The sequence below is a fragment of the Rhinichthys klamathensis genome, unplaced genomic scaffold (assembly GCF_029890125.1).
Source record: "Rhinichthys klamathensis goyatoka isolate OS25496 unplaced genomic scaffold, OSU_Roscu_1.1 h1tg000040l_1, whole genome shotgun sequence".
In the NCBI taxonomy this organism is placed as follows: domain Eukaryota; kingdom Metazoa; phylum Chordata; class Actinopteri; order Cypriniformes; family Leuciscidae; genus Rhinichthys; species Rhinichthys klamathensis.
In genome coordinates, this window is record NW_026606587.1 from 12,357,572 (window position 1) to 12,382,469 (window position 24,898).

At 37.4% G+C, this 24,898-nt stretch overlaps 1 protein-coding gene across 1 annotated transcript; it reads right to left on the reverse strand.

Annotated features, from left to right (window-relative positions):
- Positions 1 to 1,157: 1,157 nt before the first annotated feature.
- Positions 1,158 to 19,114, reverse strand: slc25a37 (solute carrier family 25 member 37). The gene is made up of 4 exons (XM_056246879.1): positions 18,810 to 19,114; positions 4,114 to 4,342; positions 3,323 to 3,379; positions 1,158 to 1,715 (listed from the first exon to the last, which is right to left on the reverse strand). The coding sequence occupies exons 1-4, from the start codon at positions 18,999 to 19,001 to the stop codon at positions 1,168 to 1,170; spliced, it is 1,026 nt and encodes a 341-aa protein (XP_056102854.1). The 5' UTR covers positions 19,002 to 19,114; the 3' UTR covers positions 1,158 to 1,167.
- Between the last annotated feature and the right edge of the window lie 5,784 nt (positions 19,115 to 24,898).

A 24,898-nucleotide genomic window follows, 5' to 3' on the forward strand; every position in this document is an offset into this window, starting at 1 on the left:
GGCAGAACACAAAAGAAACAGAATAAACCCGGTCCCAGACTGACATGGATTGTCAGGGGAGGAACACAGCTATGAAACCTCATATGTAAATCATTCAGGAATTGTGATTTCAACTGCAGCTTTAGTGCACAGTCTTACAAGCAGAAGACCTTCCAAAGCTGCGAAACCCACTGCATAGATCATGTCTCCAATTATAGATAAATATATATTGTATATAAATATATCGATGGCAATCATGTCATAAAACAACAAAAGAAAAAAAGTTATCACACGAAAAAACTCAACTTTCAAATGGCACTGCTAAAGTCAAAGTCATTCAGAATCCATACACCATCTTTCAGAAATCCCAAGTGCTTTAGTGTGATGAAATCAGGCCATTTAATTAAATTAGCATCCAATTCATTCTTTGGAAAACAAATTTCAATAGCCTATCTTAAAAATGTAAAGTATAAAATCACATTTGGATAATCTAAATGAATAAAACTGTAAATTAAATGTTTGTTGTTCATGTTGTAAAAATTACCTACTGTACTTCCATTCCTAATAGCCTTGATTTATTTTAGTCAAATTAAATATGCCATCTTCCCTGACTAAGACATAAAGATGTAAATACATAAAGAACACTTGATAATCACATTAAGGTTTTTAAAAAAAGCAGTGTGTCCAATTCAAAATAGTTTGAAACCCAGGCAGATTTCATAGGCAATAATAACAAAAATCGGTCTGATTATTGCGCAGCAGAATTCAGCAATGCCTTCAATTATTAAAAATAATTAAAATAAAAATGAAACTTTCCTGAACCCCTAAAAAGTCCAGAAAAGCCAATAAAACGTCCAAATGGGTTTGTTTTATCATTGAGAAGACAGTGTGAGCGCATACATAAATATAGATGCGCATCCATACATCATCACGCTCAATCATAAATATCTTATGTCGGTGAGAACACACCAAAAAAACATCTACACCTCTTTACCTTTCCGTTTCAGTCACGTTTAACAGAAACGTTCTGTAGTGTGCAGCGTCCATACATTCCTGTAATGACATTAAACTCTTCCAATAAATTAAAAGGTTCGAGACTGGAGTGTCTACTGCATATGAAATGAGTCTCTACATTCCCCCCCCTCTCTCTTCCAACATGATCCTCATGCGCGCTCTTTGGGTCGGGCCTCATGTGGGACTGGCCTTGTGAGTGTTCCTCCCCAGTTCCTGGATGTGTGGCTCGTGTTGGGTCAGAAAGTACTTGAAGAACTCGTAGACGGACCAGGCGATGGCGGTAGACGGCATCTGATAAATGATCCGAGCTCGGATGCCTTTAAAGAACGCAGGAACGCCCCCCAGCCGGTAAACTGTCCTGAGCGCGTTGACCATCCCCGAGAGATGCCCGCTAACATGCGCGGAGCTGAGCGCCACGTTCTCCTGCGTGTTTAGCAGCGTCTTACACACGTCTAGCGGAGTGGTGATGGCAGCGGACACGGCTCCGGCCGCCGCTCCGGACACGATGTGCGTTTCAGGCCGGTACTGGCGCTCTGGGTTGAAATGTTCCTGCATGAACTCGTACGTGATGAAGTGAACGGCCTGGAAGGGGATGTTCATGGTCAGCTGAGTGCTGTAGCTGCGGTAGAAGGCGGCCAGTCCTTCCTTACGACTGATCGTCAGCACGCAGTCATACAGGCTTCGGTACGGAGAGTTATACATCTGCATCCTCTGCTTCACCACTAATAGAGGAGAAAAAGACTGGAAACGTTAGAACATAAAACACTCATCGTACACGTAACTGAACTGTAAGTCTATGCTGACCGTTATGAACCATGATTAATAATACACAAAGCAATCATGTCAACTAGTAAACAACAAGCGAATGTAAAATTTGCAGATAAAAAGTTAGATGTGTCAAATTTAACCATCTACTATAATGTCAAAAATGATATTTTAGTTCGATAGTGTTTTTTTTATTTCATATTTTGTATTTTTAATGGGATTTTATGGCACTAAATTATATTTATGCAGTAGTTATAATCCATTTATTCACTTTTTTAAGCATAGACCTGAAAATTAAATTTCCAACTTAAACCTTCCATGTGAAAAACCCTCCAGTCATAAATCTTAAACGCTTTGGACCACAGACTTCAGTTTGGTCTCTTTTTTAAAGACACTTGGCAGATTATTGCTGAAGTGAAAAAAAGTTGAAAAACTGAACTTTAAAAAATGTATTGTAATGAAAAATGCTCAAAAATACCATTTTCAATGTTTATATAAAATATATATTTTACTCTAAAACTGAGAAAATCAAAGCCATAAATCTTAACAAGCTGTGTTCCAAATTTGAGGCTTATATCTCAAAAAATTAGCGTTCAGTAAGAATGTTTGGGCGCAGTACCGAACGCTTCCACTACATGAAATTCATTTATTTCTAAAGCTCATTTTTAAGCCACAAACAAAACAAGAGCAACTATTTTTTTTTTCAGGACCATTTAAACTTTTCAAATCATGTCCATGATTTTTTTTGTGTGTGTGTTCACACAGCAATTTCCAAAACCTTTACCAAGTTTCGTACCATTCCGATGAAGTAATAAAATTCAGGGGGAAAAAACTAAATAGCAACAGAGGGTTAAATAGTATAACCAAAGTCTTAATTATCATTTTAAGAGGTCTTAAATTTGAGAGCGAAACCAAGAATCACGAAATGGCTTAATGTGATTATTGCTGCTGATTGAATTAAATAAATGTGAGCGTCGCACGTTCAAAGTCAAAATGTGTTGTCATTGACAAATATGATGTAAAATGTGTGGTCAGTGCTGCCGCTCCCTGTGCAGAGTAGCTTACGCTTGACCGCGAACTGGAATGTAAAAGTAAAAAACGAGCGTGCAATCAAAACCGATTTCAATATTGATAGCCTCTCCCTGATTCCCGCCAATTATATAAAATATAATTACCCAACTGTATAATTGCGAGAGAACGCAAAAATGCTAGTCTTGGCGAGTATTCACATAAACACAGTCAGTTATGTTTTAAGTGAACGTTAACAGTTGAGAAAAAAAACGGATGTGTAACAGTACAATGGATCCGTGCGTCAGGTCTTAAAGTGACAGCAGCCTAATATTCCTGCTGACAAAATAAATATTAAATATCTATATGGCAGTTTTTCCCCATGGTATCCATGTCTAAATTGTGGCTGGTGAAAATGCTGAGTGGCTAGTAACTGGAAAACCAGTAGCCACAGTTGCTGGAGAGCAAAACAGTTAAGTCAAGCCCTGCTCATAACAGTACCAAAAATATAATATGTATTATTGACGGTATTGACAGTGAAAGAAGAATACTGTACCTTCTGCTGGGTTCATGATTGCATCATGGAGGACAGTAGCAACACTCCCTGCCACACCTGAAGAAAAGAAACATTTTAAATATCAAGTGACAACATGTGGAAAAAACAGGAACAGGGACTAATTTGCTACATTTACAATGTCCTATTTCCCAGACAAGATGGCACTCTACTTTCCATTCCCCACAAACAACCCTGGCCTGAGCCTTTCAAATTATAAACCCTCGATCCCTTGCTCTTTCAAAAATCAGAAATATATAAAAGTCACAATATATCGCAATACAAAAATGCAACAATATGTATTATTGTGGATAGTTCACCCAAAATAAAGATTCCTGCAGGAGAAAAAGGTTTTCAGAGTTTTCGTGTGAGTACTACATTAAACTACTATATATAATGTTGAATATAATGTATAATAATTCAATAGGGGAACATTTGTGTGTCCTGATAATGCCAAATGTTACCAGTAAAAAGTGGCCTACATTATTTTAAATATATCTAGCCAATGACAGAGTGAAAGCATATTCATCTCAAATAATTCTGTATTTTCAGCTTCAGAATCATGAATATGTTTATTCTGGTGTCTCTATTGTCCTGTGCGTTGGGTTTCCAGCACCAAATCCAAGCCTATTCATTTACACACCCAATGTAATATCAAATTTAGCATTTTAATCAACAGTACATTTTTTGTTAACCTTTTCCCATATGTCTTGGATTATCGCAATAACCCCAAAAATATCAATTACTCCTAATGGACACTCATTAAGACTTGGGAAATGAACCCCTTCTCCTACCGTTAGCAATGTGGCTGTTGCCGCCGTTCTGTATGACGTCACTAAGGCTGCGTTTGATTCGCTCGTAGCAGGCGAAATAGAGCGCGTGTGCGGGGCCGGCCCCCAGTACAGTGATATTGAGTCCCCTCAAGGGCCGAAGGACGCCCTCAGTCCGCACAATCCTCTTCAGCGCTCCGTACACGCTGCGGTACTGAGCATTTGGGTCCGGCTGTAAACTCTGCATACGTGTCTATGAACAGAGAGAGAGCAGCATATCAGGATATCAACCATGCAAAGAAACAAAAATATATTTACAAACAGGAACAAGACCAAATCATAAAGATCGGTTCTCGTTTCTTGTATTCTGACTTCTGATATTTAAAAAAATCTGATATCATAATGTTTTAAAAAAAGATCATTGACAGAGACCCCTAAAAATAGATATTTTGTGACAAACAAAGTTTGTTAACAAAAATGGAAGGAAATACCAACAATATGTAGACCAAGATAGAAGCCGTCCATCTTTCTGCTTACCCAACATTCAGCCACAGTTATAAAAACATGCTTTGTTTAATGTGAATGAATTGGCACGAATCATCATAACACACACAGTTTAGCTGAGTCAAACTTCTGACTCTCAGAATAAAGCCTGATCCATACACTGCGGTTTATTGTGGCCAAAAAACGCCCGCTCAGACATGAAGAGACGTAACATACATAACAGACATAACATGACCACCGATATCATTTTTGCCACCGATACTTCTGGAGGGAGTATAGGCTTCACACACTTTTAAGTAATTTAAAATTCATTTTGATACAGAAAAATTGGCTTTAAAGTTTAATTAATTAATTGATTAGAGCTCACTTATCTGAACCATTCCCTTTCACAAATCAGTCATTTACGCCGTCATCACCCAGGTGTTGATAGCACAGGAAAGCAGGCGAGACCTGAACAGCACACGTTGCTATCTGTGTTTAAACTAAACTCATTTAAGACTTGCCAATTTAAACATTCAAGCGCACTCATCTGAAGCACGCGCACAGAAAGCCGCGTATCAGACAGCGCGCAAATATAGAGTTTTCAGGTACAGAAATTGAATGAAGTAATCAAATGTAAACATTACATATAATCTTCATTCATTGTATACATTTTTAAAATAGATTAATCATTAATAAAGTTACAAAAGAGTGATTTCCTTGCTTATGTTGTTTTATTAACATTAAAAACACACAGCAGGAATATTAGGCCGGTGTTACTTTAAGAGATGATGCATAGATCCAGTACACTGATACTGATACTGAAACACATGCGTTGTTTCTCGACTGTTTACGTTCACTTAAGACATAACCTACTACGTCTGCTAGGATACTCGCCAAGACGGGCATGTTGACAATTTTGGTGTGAATTTGTCCGTTCAAGCGCAAGACTTGCTGTCACACCTACCTGAAAAAGATGAAAAGCACTGTTTATTTTATTTGTATCTTTGCTCTATAGTATTTATTTGTACTTTTGTTTGTAGTTTGATTATTTGTTCTTATTTTCGTTATTTTTATTTGACAGTAGTCCTTTTTCCCCTGAACATGGCGAACCGTACCAAAACCGTGATAAAAACCGAACCGTGAGTAATTTTATTTGAACCGTTACACTCCTAATATATAGCTTGTGAGCAAATTTCGCTATACAACTGCAATATATCCTCTGAAATATTTTAGACCATTTCATAAGAAAAAAGGAGAGCTAGACTGCAACGCACATGTGATGCATGATAAAGTCATTTAAGTAGGTCTATAAACAGTCCATGTGAAACAAGTTTAAGCTTGTAAATAATCTTTTTCCTCATTGTCCATCTAATTCTACCACCTAAACCTAGACACACCGGTGAGACCGGTTACAGCTTACTTTGAACAAGATGTTATTATTACAGCTAATCCAAAGCGTTTAATTAACTCTTCTTTAACAAGAGAACTAGGCAAACATCCAGATAAGTTTTTAATTAGCGCAAAACTATTTAATATAAAACCCATTTTCAAACCGCGACAGATAATAGAGACGTCACAGAAGACATTAACGTAGAAAATTCTGATCCATCTCAAACGGTTCTGTAAAAGAAATCTGAGCACATGCTTTATTATAACAGCAGCAAAGTTGTCTTTTAGGAATAAGAGTGCCTTCTGGAGGGCTTTAGCGAATGAAAAGCAGAAGAACAGCTTAATATGCCACAGAAAACACTGAGCCAGTGTAGTTTCCTCAAATTAAGTCATGAAAGACACAATGCCATGAAATATACGTTTGAAACTCCAAACCTCAATGGGTTACACTTCCTCAGAGACAAAACTTCCCACATTGAAAAAGGAGACTCCAACAGAGATTCATTCTGCATTCACGTGCTATCGGAATAATCTTCAATACGAGTTTCCTAGTCGGGAATTGGACATGAACGCCTCTCGAGACAACAAACCACTTCAACACGACAAGCTCATAATCACGACTTCAGCAGTGGGAACTGGAATTAGGAAGTTTCCAATAGCACTTGAAGTACACTACTACGTCCACAAAAAAACAAATAATGACGGATACTTATTGTACATTTTCCCACTTATTATTACATATGAACATGAAATAAATGCAGTGTGGCATGAGAAACAAAACTAGTACAGATATGTAGGAAATCAGAGCCGTTCGACTTGTCTTGGATGCTTCAGATTAGCAGGGAGGTGGAAAAACTGGCCCTGTCACAATCACAAAGTGTACTGTCTGGAAAATACTAAAATGGGCTGGCCAGCCGGAGCAAGGAGGGCGAGCTGGCAAGCCTGGCCTGGCATTTGACCCAGCTCTTTTCAAACTACTGGAGCGTTAGGCAAAGTATACTTTGAAAGGCTGTGCACGAAATGCTTAAGTATAGGACGGTTGAGCTTAAGCTTTGAATGTTTAAATACACCAGAGGAGGCTGTACTCACTCTAAAAAATGCTGAGTTGTTTCAAGCCAAATATGGGTAAAATATGGACAAACCCAGCCATTGGGTTAAATCTTTTAATTAAATTTTTAACCCAACAGTTGGGTTTGTCCATATTTGACCCAAATTTGACCAACAAATGACCAACTACCTCAGGGGACGCTAGGTGCACTAGCTGTCTGTTCAAAATAAAAGAAACCTAGCATTGGGGATTTGTTGCTTTTTCCGGTAACACTTTAGTTTAGGGTCCAATTCTCATTAGCATGTATATTACTAGGATATTTGCTGTTTATTAGTACTTATAAAGCAGATATTAATGCCTTATTCTGCATGATAATATTCTACATCCATTAATCCTGCCCAATACCTAAACTTAACAACTACCTTACTAACTATTAATGAGCAGTAATTAGGAGTTTATTGAGGGAAAACTCATAATAGTTAATAGTTATTTAATAGTGAGAATTGGACCCCTAAACTAAAGTGTGACCATTTATCCTATTGGACCGAACTCGTATCGAATCGTGACTTCTGTGTACGTTGCACCCCAACTGGATACAGAAATGTTTTTCCTCCATCAATCGCGTTTCCATTACAGATTTGCAAAAAAACGTTTGCGATATTTTCAAAATGTTGATAAAAAAAGTCTTATGCAATAAAACATTTTTTTTCCTCTTGCGATAAGTCCTTCCAAAAATCATGGCAACATATGTTGGTAGGTTTATGTATATCGCAGCCATCGCACAAGACATTATTTTTAATGGAAGGAGACGTAAGCATGTTATCCAAGCATTAATGGCAAGGGAAACATATGAGGTGTTTCTTTTTTGCGATATATGGGAGTTTTTGCGAAATTGACGCGTTTCCATTGGGTGCATTTTCAAATGGTAATGGAAACGAGGCTATTTAAAGCGTCTTTCTATTGGCTTTATGCAGCCAATTGCCTTTAAACTGAACTGGTTACAATCAAACGTCTGTTGTAACAGAGAGGTGACAGTCTCGACAGGAATGAGTACCGTACGCGGATGTGTGCACATAACTGTCTGTTAATCATCCTAGCCCAAATTTAATAGACACACTAGTAGTACATTCACACCCTTCTGGATGTGTGAGATTACGACCTCTGCCCCGGCCCACCCATGAGGAGTGACACACACACACCAACCCGAACGTCAGTCCGTTCTACACTGATTAACACCGTCAGGCTGAACATTCAAGTCTGCTTTCACATGTCATTGAAACTATAGTTTACATATACATGCATATATAATAAGATAATAATGAGCAATCATGTTTTATTATTTATAGTCATTGTACTTTCAAATAGAAATAATTTAATATGCATATCGGCCATATACCATTTAAATTGGAAAAATAAAAATGGCTAATAAGCTAGGGGGCTAAATACCCATACATAGGCCTGCATAATATGTAAAATATTGTTTAGTTTGTTTAAATAAATGCAGCCTTGGTGAATATAAGAGACTTTTCAAAAATATGGGGAAAAAAATATGCAATTTTTTTTTTGTACCCTGGTCATGCACACATTATAATATATGACATGGCATATAATATAATATTCATGAGCAAAGGGATACAAATCAATTTTATTACAAAAATACATTTGAATCATGTTTCTATACGTTTACAATACTACTTTTCAAAACAAATGCTAAAGTTAAAGTATGAATAATATGTAAGAACTATGGAAAAAGAGCACGTACAAAGCAGAATCAAGAGCTTTAAAGTTTGAGTTATGGGTCGAGCTATTAGTTAGTCATGTAAAAGTCCTTTGGTTTTACTGATATTTGATTGTAAAAAATTAATTAAAAAATGCTGTTTTAATTTGCCTTAAAGCATTCCAACAGGTGCCTATAAACTCTGGTCGAAAACTCTAATCAAAATATTAAACGTGAGATCACATATGGGATAAAATATCCAATATTATTGGCAATTGCATGCATTAATTCAATACAATCATAAAAATTTAACAAATCTTAATCTCAACTACCCATATATAGAAGATTGTGGCATCAATGCTATTAGTCTGGAGGCCTGACAGTTAAAACTCAATACTTCAATGTAAACAATAACCATTTCAGTCTTTACACAAGAGCACAAAGCTTGTGTTGTGCGTAAGATGGACAAAGAAGTGGTTCATTTGCATTGTTGCAAGAATGTGTTTATTTTGGATCGATGTCTTGAGAGGAAAAACACCGTCACTGTATACTGGTTCCAGTATTGCTGCATCTCTCTGAATCACGCTCTGCCTCTTACAGTACATGCATCACATTCACAACACGAGCAAACGCTGGCATACAGAGCCTTGTGATCCTTGAAGAGCTTTCAGTCACAGTGACACAGGTCTTGCAGAGAGTTTCATTCAATGATGAAATGTGGAAAAACTACCGACATATTTAAGTGGGTGTTAAAGACTACATTACATGGTTTTTGCAACTCATTAATCTTCCATAATGTCGTACACGTCGTAATAAGGGAAAGCATGTGACGCTGGGTAAAGTTAGTTCCGCTATGGCTCTGCGGCTGTTAGATTAATATGCTCTTTTCTCAAATATCGCTTCTTACCTTTTCTGTTTTCAGAGTTGCTGCTATATAAACTTAAGAAATGAATGTGTAGCCTACTTGTTTGTAGCTTAAACGAACACTTAGACGCTTTGCTCGAATTACCAGCGGGTGGTGTTATTTCACCAGCTGTCGTATATGTACTCATTCATCACCATACGATCATTTATTTATACAATTTATTCATATAAAAACTAAACTCCCCAATATGAATGCAGGATATCGTGAGATTAATACTCTATCCCACATTCAAGCATTTGTTATAACTAATCGTGACGGATTCAAATAATTTACACAAATTATTTAAGACATAATTTATTTCCAAGACCACATTGTGTAAAACATAACTATTACAGACAGTCTTTGCATTAATCTATAGTAAGCATGAGAAAATATGAAATGAGCTACAGCAACAATACTACTAATGGGTTTGATATTATATATAATATATATATATATTACATAATTTAAGGTGATGATAAGTAAATATGTGAGTGAATGAGAAGAAATATCATTGAGAGATGACAGAAGTGTGTTTATGATAGATATATCCAGAAACATCCAGGGTGTGCTCATTCTGAATCAGAGGATCAGGTGTGTGTGATAAAAGAGCTGCCAGCCCATGATTCTCCCAGCACATCGCACAAAACTAGGGATGCACCACCAATATCAAAATTAGGGCCGATACCGATAACCGATAATTCTTTATATTTGAACGCCGATAACCGATATATTGCCCGATAAATCCAAATCCAACATTTTTGAGAGCCTGATTACAAAAACAAAAGTCTCACCATTAAAAGCCATTTCCCAAGCACACAACTGTAATGTTATCATGATAATTTTATGTAGCCAATATGACAGACTTGTACTGAACTGTATTTTGAAGTGATTCCAATCATATTTCGAGAAATTTAAAACCATTATGGCAAACAGTGAAGTGTCTCAGCTGAAGGAAATAATCCATTATTTATTGGCTTTAATATATGAGCCTAATTTTCTTATCGGGCCGATAGCGATAACATTAAAAATGAACATATATTGGCCGATACCGATACGGTGCCCGATATATCGTGCATTCCTAAACATTTTTATGACATTTTATTCGTATGAAGACTTCGATTCCCTAAAGAGAGAGAGAGAGAGAGAGAGAGAGAGAGAGAGAGAGAGAGAGAGAGAGGCCTCATCTCAAACTGTGAAAAAGCATTGTGCACCGTTCTTATTTTCTAAGAGCGTGAATGATCAGACAGACACAGGGAGTGTGTGTGAGTAAAGGTCAAGCATGTCATGTCCTGAAACACTCCTCACAGAGGTGCTTCTAGGAAGGGACAACCCTCGTACAGCTGGCAAGTCCCCCAGAATCTCTCTCACACTGGAAATTCCAGCTTCACTGCAAAGCCTGAATCATTGCAACACTGCAACAGCCCGAGTTACTACAAACATGTGCTCCGGTAACTGAATTGCAACATGTTTTGGTAATCGTTTCAACATTACATTCAAGTTTGTGTTCAAAACAAAATAGCAAATGAACAACAAGCAGTCACTAGTCAACATATTCATCCCTAACATAAATTTCGGTTTCCCTTGTTCCTTAAGACACATTTTTTCAACAGACAAAAGCAAGAGGAAGTATTTTAAGCTTAATCGCTTTCTGGGTGTTTGTTGGCAAATGATTTACAGGCCTGTCACACGAATCATTAAAAGTCTTAAAGCTTATCTTCTGTTAGGGTGTTAGAGGAATAATATAACCCACTTTCATAATGATCTCAAAGTGTATTTAATTTCTCTTTTAAAAATGAAGACATGCAACAACTCAAGTGCTGTACATTTGAGTGCATATTAAACGAGATTTTATTGACTCAATAAACAGTCTATGATATGAGAGTATTGGGGTCAATGACACAATAAAGTGTATACGGTAAAGGAAAGAGGAAGGAAAGATTTATTTCAAAACGTGCCAGTTTCCTAGAAAAGCACTCTGTGTTAAAGTTGGTTTTGAAAAACTTTAAGGAAAGTTTAAATTCAATTACTCTTAAAACGTCATGTGGTATAACAATTAAGTTACAGGGTAATGACATATCTGCACCTCGAATTAGGGCCGAGCGATTAATCGAAATTGTAATAAAATCGTGATATGAGCAATTTCTAAAACGCAGAAAGCAGTATTTTTCCGCCAGCCCCCTCGGTGTGATACCTGAAAGCAGCGCGCCTAAATCTAGCGTGGGAACAGAACAGAGCAGGTTTCCCGTAACGACATGGACGAAAGCACAGAACCAGGGAAGGTGAAACAGGGAGAGATGATGTATCAGAGCCAGGCAATTTGCAAGATCGGTCAAACAATCGCTGCGGCAAGAGATGTTCCGATACCCTTTTTCCCTTCCCGATACCGATTCCGATACCGGGTATCGGCCAATTCAGAGTACTGATCCGATACCTGGGTCTGTACAGTATCTATACAGCTGCAATTCATACTAGCACTGCATGAATTGATAGAATTATTTTATGGGGTGCTTCAGACTTATCCCTTAATTAAACATGAACAAATACATACAGTGAACTAGAGTATTTTTATTATCTGACATACATTTCACAGCAATATATTATTTATCTTTCTTAAGTGAAAAAGAACTTAAAATGCAGCCACACATCTAATACTGTAAACTGAAAAAAGGTATTTTAGATTTACAATATATAACTGTATAAAAAAGTGCAAAAAATAAATCTAGGAATCTAAAAAAATGATATATGAATAATATAAGAAAATTATCTCTTTATAATTTAAGGTCCATAAACAGTTTTGTTAAATAAACGGCATTTCAGTTTTGACATCGGCTGGTCATCCAGAATAATAAACTTAATAACTTACATGTTGTCGGTTATATTTATGATCGCTCGTTGGCTGTCTTTTGAAAACATTTCAATTCGTTTGAATGAAGCTTTCAGAGATTGTTGATTCTGGCGCGGTTCATTCTTCTCTGCCCTTGCCTTTGTGTAATCGTGTTCTGCGGGGTTACTCGGTGTTACTTGAAGTTGCTAATACTTGTTCCACCCCTCGAAATTGCAGTATGGCATATATGAGACATGTCGCCGTTTTACTAGCTGGTTGTCCAGTCTGAAAAACTGTGGACATACTGCAGGGCACGCGCGCGTTTTCTTCTTCGCTGCTCTAAACAGTGGTTGCTTGTGTGGCAACAGCACGACTTCCTGTGTTGCCACAAGCAACCACTGTTTAGAGCAGCGAAGAAGAATTGAGCTCCGATTTGCAGCGTTACGCAAAGCTAGCGTGCATAACTAGTTATTGTTTAAGAAAATGGTATCGGATCGGTACGCGGATAGAAGTACTCGCCGATACCGATGCCAGAATTTTTATTGGTATCGGCGGCATTTCCGATACTAGTATCGGAATCGGAACAACTTTAGCTGCGGCAAGAGTGGTAGGGGCCATTCACACGTTTTTGCGGTTAAAAACACAAGACGCTAGCCTGGATGCCAGCCGAACTTAGCCCGCCCACGACATTTGAGGTCGGGAAGTTCGGTCTGGACTCGATCCGTTGTGGAGCAACTGTGCTCGAACCAGAGCACATCAAATTGTCAGGGCGGGCTTTATACGATGATGGACAGATGATCAACCGTAACATAATCATCCACATCACCAAAGAGCGCTTGGGCTGAATTCGCTTACAACAAAGGTGGCTGCCGCTGGAGAACTGAGATGTGTAGATTCAGCCATCGCGACTGTTATAGAAGATGTAGACGGCGCATTCATTTTAAAAGAGGAACAGAGAACCATTTGACCAGAAAGATGTTTTTCCCGTCCTTCCTACGGGATTTGACGGGATACGTCAGTTACTCTGTTGCTCTGATTAGTTGTAGGTCTATCCAATTGAGGACAGAGGCACTTTCTTTCCTGGTTCGGTTGAAACGCCTCAATCACAGCCCAATGGAGCAGTATCAGACTCTCGTTCTGACTAGAATCTGAGTATGACGACGTCAGGCTAACAAGCACAGGCATTCTGCTAACGTGAATTTTTAATTTATAAATGTCATAAGTTTGGGAGAGTTGCACCACGTGACATTTTACAACCTTAAAGGGCAACTAAACCCCTGGTCAGAGCCTGACTCCACCCACTGGCAATATTTGAAAAATGCTGTAAAAGTGGCCGGAGCCCAGCGGAGGGGGGGCCTGCACCTGAGACGGGTCTCTCTGTAGGCAAGGGGGCGTGGTTAGCTGGTGCCTGCTTACATCACAGGGCACCACAACTTCCAATAGGAAAATTCAACTTCAGTAGCCACCGTTCAACCTGAAGAGGGCAGCACTCAGGCGTTTTTTACACCATATCTTGTAGAAATAAAACACTTTATACCCAAATGTCAAAAAAAATTACTTGAAATCAATGAACAGCATTAAAGGTATAGCGGAGAATTTTCTTTTTCCGGGTGGGTAGCCTATACTATTGGTCCACCTAAGTGTCAATCATTCTGGTGATATGTTTACGTAAGGCCGTCGTACGTGCTCGTCCCCATGTAGTTTTCGCTTTCTGCTCATGCGCACTTTCAGGTGTATTATGTGTGATGAGTTACGGTTTCAGCCATTCCTTTGAAAATGGCTGAGGGTCGAAAGAGAAAAAATGTATACGAAGTGTAGGATAAGAAGAGAAAGGCCGCAGAATATAGTAACTAGACCAGAGTGATTTTGGGAGAATATTTCACACGCTGGCGTGCGCTAAAAGCACAGGTTGGGCTTCCCACTGATGCCGCAGTCGCGAAGATTCTCCTAGACAGGTAAAGTTTGTCATGCTATTTGGAGAAATCCATTTAAAATCACTGCTAGTAAAAGTTTAATAGGCGTTCCCTCTCGGGAGCAAATAGACGGCGGGTCTTCTCTTAAATTCGGAAAGATCCTCCGCTATACCTTTAATAAAGCCCCAGTCTTACAGATCATTAACTAAAAAAAAGTTGTTTTAGCGTTTAGTTACCCTTTAATTAACCATAAACACATATATATATATATATATATATATATATATATATATATATATATATATATATGAACATCCAAAATAATTTTAATTTAGAAATTAAAAACATTGTAGAGGTGCAGTATTGTATGTATGAAATGCATATTTGAATACTTTAGCCAAAAAATTAATTGGTAATTATAAGTTGAAAAGTTTGGATGCATTTATTCAAATTGGTCATTTTTTTACTATTTTTAAAATATCACATTTTTCATTGCCCATATGGTTTAGGACGGTTACATCAAATGAAGAGAGGGGTTATTTCAGATGCAGAGACATCATTCTGATTAAAGTTATTATTTATTTTTTTATAGCATGCAATGATTATTTGCAATGACAACAAGGACAATTTTTTGACACAAAAAATTGGTCAGTTTTGATTTCATGTCTTGAATTTCATAAATATGCCTACATGACAAATAATAATTTCCTTATATTCATCATCATCATGAGAAAGATTCCCCCTTTGTCCTACTAATGGCGTATCCCTCTGTGATCTCTGACCAAGTTTCTTTCTCAGTGTCTGTCGTCGGCTAACACACACACACACACCCATGAACACACAAACCAATTACAGCCCAGTAGTTCCTTCCAGGTGAAGTCCAGGGCCTCTGGTTTGTCAGGCATCAGAAGCGTCTCTGTGACTATGTGCTCTCCAGACACGTACCAGTATACGGCTCTCAACCGCGTAGAGAGAGCGAGTGAAATCTGGCAGCCACTAAGGAAACAATGACAATAGCTTCCGCAAGTCCCACAGAATAGATGCAGAGAGCAATCTGGCACAGTGACAGATCACTTTCACTCGCAAGTTTCCCAAAAAGACAAAGTTTGGACACTTTTGTCCCAAGTACCAGTTTGTGAATAGATAGAGATAGAGCTAGAATACCTACAATGAAGAACGGGAAGCAAAGGACTGTTTTGTTCAGTGAACTAGCTGGCTTGGCAAGCTTGCGTTTGAATGAACTGTTGATTTAAAGCCGGACCGAGGCTAGTCCGAAGATTAGCGCTGCACTCACACACAAAAACACCCTGGCATTTCCACTCAACATCATGAGACGACAATGTCACCTCTGATCAAATATGCAAAACAAAGGAGAAACAAAGATCACCTTTTGTTCCTCAAAAAAACTCTATGAAATAAAGAATCTGACCAGACAACGTCATGCTGACTTGCATGGATAACCCAAAAATACCAATTCCCCCAAAATAAAAATTATGTCATCACTGACTCAAGTTGTTCCAAACCTGTATGGGTTTCTATATTCTGCTGTAACCAAACAGTTCCTGGTCCCCATTGACTACCATAGTGTTTTTTATTCATACTATGGTAGTCAACATCTCTTTGATTACCAGTATTCTTCAAAATATCTTCTTTTGTGTTCAGCCGAAGAAAGAAACTCATACACATTTAGAACAATTTGAGGGTGAGTAAATGACGACAGCATTTTTATTTTTGGGTGAACTCTCCCTTTAAGTTCAAACTCATCAATTTCCTCTATTCAAGGACGCCGTGGCCTAGTGGTCAAAGTAGGGGTGGGAGATATTGACAAAAATGAATATCTCGATATTTTTTTTCAATATCTCGATATCGATATTCAGACGATATTTTTGCAATCCTTCAAAGAAATGTGTGCAAACTGGCAAAGAAGGTCCAGTTGGTCTTTTGACTTGCTGCATTTGACCTATTATTGTATAGAATTACTAGTACATAAAGATATGAGACAAGAGACATTATTGATTTAAACATGAACCAAGTTACTGTACTAAATATTTATTGTAATACAGTAGGGCCTGTTCACATATCGCGTCTTTTGCGCGCTCAAGTTCGTTATTTCAAATGTAGGCGCGCGGTTCGCGCGCTCATAATGGAAGCGACGCGGTCTTAATTTGTAATACAACTACGAAGTTCTTACCTGTGTGTTATGACGACGCGCTCGTTTTTTCCAAGCGCGTCCGCGCCGCTTCAAGATGAAAACATCTCAATTTTTCAGAATGCCGCAAGCGTTTTCCTTGCTGTAACGGAGAGCGCAGCTGATGGTTGCGCTTAGCAACGACAGACGCTTCCGGAGCGCAACCGCCCTAGCGCTTTGGAAAAAGGAGAACGCGGCGCGCCTAGCGTTTTCTTTCTACGCGTTTTTAGGCGCTATATGTGAATGGCGCCTAACATAAGCACGGCACGGTGTAATGACGTAAGACGTCAGGGGCACTGAGGCATTATGGGCAGTTCCCCGTATTAATACAAATGTTTTAGTTTGTACAAAAAAAGAAAATGTTTTCTTGAAGTTAAAAGAAGCCCTGTTCGGAGGCTATTCCGGTGGATCTCTAGGACGCCACAGACAGTTAAGAAAAACTTTTTAACTTCAGACATTAATTTTTAACTTCAGTTTTCTGCAAACAACGCATATTTTGCCTTTTCTAGCAGCTATTTTATAAATCGTACATCGGACATACTCTTTACGTTTTTGGATTGTTGCTTCAACCTAAGAAACGTCATAACACACAGGTAAGAACTTCGTAGTTGTATTGCAAATTAGAAGCAGCTTACTCTCGTGCAATTAAGTAACGATCGTGATTTTGTACAAAAAAACCCCCCCATGAAATACAGTCAAACAAACCCCTACAGTATTAAAATCGCTACATATAATTGTTTAGAAGGTTATAGTGTGCGTTATTTGTTTTCTCTTTAACTTCCTTCAGCTCTTTTCATGTTTGGGGGGGTCGGATTGCACAAATTATGAAATATTCGATATCCCAATTTTGCATATCGTCCAGACAACAATTTGGATATTATCGTCTAAACGATATATCGCCCACCTCTAGGTCAAAGATCTCGGCTGCGAACCAAAAGGTTGTAAGTTTATGCCACAGCAAAGGAACATAAACTACCACCATTATGGTCTTACACCCAGATTACTCAAGGGTAAGTGTGCAGGACATAAGCTTTTGTGAAGTACACTTTAGCATACTACTAGAACTTACTAGTAATGTTGAATGTAATGTTTTCAGACACCTAATTGCATGCTACATGCAATTAAATGAAAAGGCATTATAGTTTGAATTATTAAACACTTATTTTGACCCACTTAAGTAGATCTGTAAATGTAATTTCATAATTTCTCCTATTGTTCATTTATAGTTAAATTGCGCAGCCGAATGTACCGACAAGCATTTATAATAAACTAAAATGTACTTATTTGTATATGCGCATTTGAAGAAACAAAATGACACATTTGCAATTTAGTACATTTAAAATACATTAACTGTACGTGTAATATCGAATGACACACTACAGTTAAAATTGCGAGCACTTATTTAAAGCACAATAAAAGATGATCAAAACATAATGATTTAAAAATGTAGGTCATGAAAGTGTACTCTCTTTAATTAGCCTTTTATTTCAGTGAGATTATATACACTTTAAAGAATAAAAGAATTTTACATTGCTTTAACTCACCAAAATAAGCAATTTTCAACTTTTTAAGTTATACAAGATTCTACTATGTTTGTAAGTTTAATGTAATTTAAGTTTTAAGTTAATAAAAAAATTAAGGCAGCAACTTATTACAGTGTAGTTTTTTGCCCCCTGAAAAACGTACTTTTAAGATTTGAAGTAAACCACAAGTGCACAGTCAATACAATCAATCAAGCACACTTGTTTTCACACGGAATGTCTACTAGGTTGATAAAGATGACTTATGCATGAATGAATGCATTAAAAGCATGACTTGCAGGAATTATAGTGAGAGTTAGAACACTATAGTAGCACATAGTATAGTTGTATTCAGTAAGCTCTAAACATGTGAACTGAAAGAGACCGAGTTTAGAGAGAAACATCAGTGAAGGTCATTTGAGAAGCTGTCAGTGAAGCCTCGACAGCACACACACACAACTGAAGCTAGAGGATAACCTTTTACTGCTGTACTGTAGTAAAGTGCTCATTCTCACAGCAGACAGCATGGCCGACTGTGCTGGTTTAACTTGGTTTGTTGTTTTGGGACAATTTGAGAAGGTTTGAGTCATCAAGAGATTTGCCATCTAACTTTTGAAAAGTACTACGCTTGAATTGTACGTCGGGTGAGCCGGACAGGGTTTCTAACCGCACATCTGACACGCGCGTTAGTGAATGTGTTTATGTTGTGTAGAGTTAAGTTGAGTTACCTTGACCGAGTCCACGGGGTACATGACTGTGTGCTCCAGCACTCCGGCCACGGCGCCCGCTGTCATGTGCGTGCCCAGCGACGCGTGAGCGGGCAAACTCTCGTAATCCGCGTCGCCCTCCAACGAGTCGCCGTCGCTGTTCACCTCCGACATCTCCACACTCGCCAAGACCGCGTCGCTGCGCAACTCCATGCGGTGGAAGCGTTAAACCCACGCTTGATACGCGGAGATGTGAAGCGGCGACACGAGCGCGCACATCACTATCACCACCACTGCCGACAACGTCATCTCAGCGACGCCGTGATGTCATCGTGACGCAGCGGTCGCGCGCCAGACTGTGAGAGCGGTAACGGGTGAAGGTGGGGCTCAAAGCTGATGTTACCAATAAAAAGTACATTGATCTGGGAAAGTTTGTTTGTTGTTTTTGAGTGATTCTTCTTTTCAGGAGTGTTTTCTATCTTGTTTGGAATTGGTCTGTGATTAGGTTGTATGAATTAAAGGGATAATTCACCCAAAAATGAAAATTCTGCCATCATTTACTCACCCTCAAGTTGTTCTAAATGTATGAGTTTCTATGTTGTCTTGAAAACAAAAGAAGATATTTTGAAGAATGTTGGTAATCATAGATATTCTGGTCCCCATTGACTTCCATAGTAGGAAAACAAATACTGTGGAAGTCAATGGGGACCAGGTTACTGAGATTCTTCAAAGTATCTTCTTTTGTGTTAAACAGAAGAAAGGAACTCGTACGGGTTTGGAACAACTTGAAGGTGAGTAAATTATGACAGAATTTTCTTTTTTGGGTGAACTTAATGTAGCCTATTCTAATCAATTTTCTTCTTATTAAATGATCCTTCCTCTTTTGGCAAGTCTGAATGAATTTTAGACACACGGTTCATTCAGACGGTTCGTTTCAGTGTGTGTGTGTGTGTGTGTGATATTATATAAACACAAACTTTTATGTAGGCCTATCTATGCTATTCATCGATTTGACAGCTATTTAGTTACGGTGGTGATTCCAACATCCCTTCCTAATATAGTTTGAGTCCTAAAAACCCTTCATTAAAAGCCATTTGTAAATCATCTTGAGAGAACCATTCAAGAGAGAGAGAGAGAGAGAGAGAGAGAGAGAGGAGAGAGAGAGAGAGAGAGAGAGAGAGAGAGAGAGAGAGAGAGAGAGAGAGAGAGAGAGAGAGAGAGAGAGAGAGAGAGAGAGAGAGAGAGAGATCTTTCCTTTCCTAAACAAAGCTGAAATTTCTATAATTATTTGCAGCTCGTATGATTGGCATTCCGCACATGATATCTATAGATTGCTCCATCTGTGAGTGTGTGATAGTTTAGGTGTGTCTTTTCTCAGAAAGACCAGTTCACCATGTTCACTTTATCTGCTCACTTGGTGACTAGGCTACGATACAGGGAATCTGGGGTTCACCAGACGTCCTCCTAACTCACACACACAAGAAACATTTATGGCAGTCCCGTTTGTGCTCACTTAAGCATGAGTTCAGGGATGAAATAATCACACTTGTTAAAAAATACACTTCACTTTAAAAAAAGAGAACTTTACATAAATCATATAGCCTACTTTAAAAGAATATAAGTGCAAACTAAATTAAATGTTTTTCGGACACTTAATTGCATGTTATTCACAATTACATGAAAATGTATAGATTAAATATATTAAAATCAATTTGTTGAACCAAGAGTGTTTTTTGACCCACTTCAGATTTACACATACATATTTATATGTAATTTCATATTACAAAATCTCACTATTAACTACGACTTTTGCCTCCATAAACTCCTAATTGCTGTTTATTAAACGTTAGTACATAGGTATTGTGTAGGATTAAGGGATGTAGAATATGATCATGCAGAATAAAGCATTAATATGTGCTTTATAAGTGCTAATAAACAGGCAATATCCTATAGTGATATGCACGCTAATAATACCTATAATTGCTTATTCTATTGTCTCTGAAATATGGCTGAAGTGTACCGCCGAATGTACTGACAAACATTCATGGCAAACTAAAATATACTTTAATGTCATTTCTATTGAAACTTGTATGTCATGTATTGAAATATATTTGTAATTTAGCACATTTAAAATACTTTAATTGTAATATCAAGTAACTCACTAGTTAAAATCATAATCAGTACTTTACATGTGTCAGTAAACGCAGAATAAGTGATACTTTTAAAGCACAAGAGATTATTAAAACATGATTTAAAATATACTTTAAAGTCAAACTTTTAATTTGGACCTTTTATTTAATTGCAATAGTTTTTTTTTTTTTTTTTTTTTATAAAATGACTTTTAAGTTTTGAAGTGCACATACTATTAAGCGCACTTCTTTTTCTCGAGGGTACACAGAATATAAGGGCCTAATGCTTCACTGTCAAATTATCACCAACTTTACAATATTAGTAAAGTAGGATTGTTGGCTTTGAAGAAGTCACATTACTTCTACCGTAGCAATGCTCCTCATCAGTTCCTCTCGCAGCCCATGTGAGCAGATCATATGATCCAGAAAACATGAAGCAAACAAGCAGAGCATTCAAACGCCGGTACATGTGTATCCAAGCAGTTTCACAGACACACACACACACACACACACTCCTCCAACTGAACAAACTATACGTCAGTGTCTCAGGCTTGTGTGCAGTCCAACATTTCTGTTTTTTAATATAGATCCGTTGAATAGTTTATCATGAGGCATGTTGTATCTAAGAAGTTTGAGTTTGACTTGGAGATGTTTAGGGTTCAGCATGTGTTTGCCAAGCTCATGCCTGTAGATCAGAAGATCTCTGAGGAGGAATGAGGGCGGGCCGAGAAACGCCTGCGTCTGAGATGTGCTTTCATATGATTATAATAACGTTCGTTTCAGACACACTCTCTTTGTTCACAATTACTTTTGAAGAGTCATCCATTGAAAACGCTTAACATTAAGGGAGTGCAAAGTTCAGTTGGTTAAACTTTTTAAGCTGGGGGAAAATTATTAAAATGTTATTTAAAAAAAATGACTTGATAATAGAGAACTATAGGGATAATTGAGTTTTAAAGAAGGGTTAATTTCACAACTCTTACATTTACAGAATTGAAACACATTATAGCGCATGTGTTCGAATTGTCTTCCCTTGTGAAAAAGAAGTACACATACTTAACAAGAGTAATTATCACGGAAATAAAGAATATACTTAAGTGTGAACTGCATGTAATGGTTTCAGACAATTAACTGCATGTTAATTGGCCTAATGAAAATATATTTTAGTTAAAATTTAAATTAAATGTAATTAGCTGAAGTTTAGAGTGATTTTTGACACTTAACTATAGTAATTACTACTGAAGCGTATTGCATTCACTTGAAGAAAAAAAATCCACTCTGTTTTTCTGAATTGACGAGTTAATTATCTTAGAATTACGAGATCATTTTTCATGGAAAAAAAGTTTTTGCTCTGTTTTTCTGAATTAACGAGTTAGTTATCTCAGAATTTTGAGATACATTTTTCTTGAAAAACATTTTTTTCACTCTGTTTTTATGAATGAGTTACTTATCATTTTGAGATAAGTCATTAATTCAGAAAAGCAGAGCAAAAACTTTTTTCCATGAAAAATGATCTCGTAATTCTGAGATAATTAACTCGTTAATTAAGAAAAACAGAGTAGATTTTTTTCCTCAAGTGAATGCAATACGCTTCCGTAAATTACATCTTAATTACAATTAATTAAATTTTTAATAATTTCATAATTACACCTATTGTCTTTGCAATATGGTTTTGAAATGTACTGACAGTTTATGGTAAATTAAAATATACTTTAATGTTATTTCTACTCAATCTTGTGTCATGTATTTAAATTAAAATTACAATCAAGTACGTGTGCGTTAGTATGTTAGTCAACATTTCTTTTAAGAACGACGAAGGGATTGTTCAAACATGATTTAAAATGAAGTAAACATTTTAATTTGACAATTATAGTTAACTTTTTAAAGTGTGTTTAGAAACATGAAAGTGAACTCTCTTCAGATACACATAAATAGCCTTTTATTTCATTAATATTATATTATCTATAGTTTTTTTTAAATATGCATTTGAAGCCTACACTACAAGTGCACATTTAATTAAATTAAGTAAATACACTACACTAAGTAAATTAAGGGTTTCTGTGTGAGCATGCAAAGTGAGTCATACATGCGATCAAATGATTCATTAAAATAATTGCTGTATTTAAAATAATAACCAAAGTATAAAGCCCCAAAGCATATTATCCATTCCTTCAACAATGTCGCTGCACACTTCAACTAAACTTGTCAATCTCATCTCACGTGCGTTCTTAAACTGTAGATGGTGCTACTGTTACAGGAGAGAGAGAGAGAGAGAGAGAGAGAGAGGAGAGAGAGAGAGAGAGAGAGAGAGAGAGAGAGGAGAGAGAGAGAGAGAGAGAGAGAGAGAGAGAGAGAGAGAGAGAGAGAGAGAGAGAGAGAGAGCTACCAACTATACGCCTATAAATGTTAGAAGATTCAACATTTTTAATGTTTATTTTCATGTAAAATGTTTTTTTTTTGTATAGAGTTTTGAATGCTATTTGTAATAAGAGTTATTAAAGCTATTTGAATCTTGAATCTTAGAGAGAGAGAGAGAGAGAGAGAGAGAGAGATAGAGATAAAGATAGAGATAGAGAGGGGCACTCACACATATAGTTATGAGACGGTCTTGTTTTTATCAGCAGGGACTAACAAAGCTAATGCTTTCATAAGTGGGGTCGCTTCGGACAGATGAAGACCACATGTTTGCTCATTTAACATGTGCTCAGGTTTGTTTTGTAACATAAGAATGAGAAAACAGGGGTCAGTAACCCTACAGCTCTGAGAGAAGTGAACACGAGAAGGGGTCAACCTCCCCGTCCAGAGGAGGACATCATAAATAAAGTCTCCTGGGTCGAGGGTCTTTCAGTACAAGACTCTGGGGTTTTCACTTTAGCAAGCACCATTAAGAGGAAAAAACACAAAACACCTTTTTAATTATTAATCTCTTTATCTTCGACAACAGCGATATTAAAGAAATTGATGTTTCTTTAACAGCTTGTGTGAATATGGTACTTGTGTTTTCACAGATACCAACAATATACAGCAGTGACTGACCGTACAAAGAGAGGCATCGTCCACGTCAGAGGATTTCTTGCAGAAAAATGGAGAATTTGCACTGAAATGCACGGACCAACACACTCATTCAGGGCACTGACTACCGTTCAAACATTCCCACATGGCTTTAAGATGGAGGTTTCGTCATCGGAATCCTGTCATAATTCATCCTAACTAATGCACTAAAAAAAATGATGGGTTGTTTTAACCCATGGTTGGGTCAAAAATGGACGAACCCAATCATTGGGTTTAAAAATTCAAACCAACGTTTGGGTTTTGTCCATATTTGACCCAACCCAGCACTTAAAGAGTTAAGAGTGTGGTACCTTGAAAAATTCATTCTGTTTTAAAAAAGAAAGTTCCCTCATGAATGAAAATAGTCCTCATGTCGCTCCAAACCTGTCGGACCGTCTTTCTATGGAACACAAAGGGTGAATTTTGAAAGAACAAGTCGCTATTTGCATTAGTGTCTTTAAAGTGGCTCATGCACTAGTATATTCTGAAGTCATATGATAGCTTGTGTGATAAACAGCCCGAAACGACTTCACACAAAACTATTATTTGACTTAAGGGACACTTCATACTTTGAATATAACCCAATGGTCAACTGTGCTACGATGTGCTCCCTTTTAATTCTTAAAGCCAATTCATTATCATTGCATGCAAAAGTGTGATCGATACGTTTCTCAGAAGTGATGTTTCTTGCCACCAGAAGGTGGTCACATGGTTTTGGAGGAAGATGAGAATGAGTAAACGACAGAATTTCTGTTTTTTTTTTAAGTGTAATTATAAGCTGAAAGATATGATCTGAACCGTAAGACAAGAAAACATGAAATTATTGCACCGATTCTCATCATAGAGTGTTTAAATAACATGTACAGCTTCCCCTCCGTGTGAAGTGTGATGGCTTTAAAAAGAAAAAAATATCAAGGTGCGCATACACAC

What these genes read in the sequence shown, in the direction of transcription:
- slc25a37 (XM_056246879.1), bottom strand. Translation starts at nt 19,001, where the DNA reads ATGGAGTTGCGCAGCGACGCGGTCTTGGCGAGTGTGGAGATGTCGGAG. An exon ending in ACCCCGTGGACTCGGTCAAG is followed by an intron (nt 4,343 to 18,809) that starts GTAACTCAACTT and finishes CTCTGTTCATAG; the next exon opens with ACACGTATGCAGAGTTTACA. An exon ending in CAACAGCCACATTGCTAACG is followed by an intron (nt 3,380 to 4,113) that starts GTAGGAGAAGGG and finishes TCTTTTCTTCAG; the next exon opens with GTGTGGCAGGGAGTGTTGCT.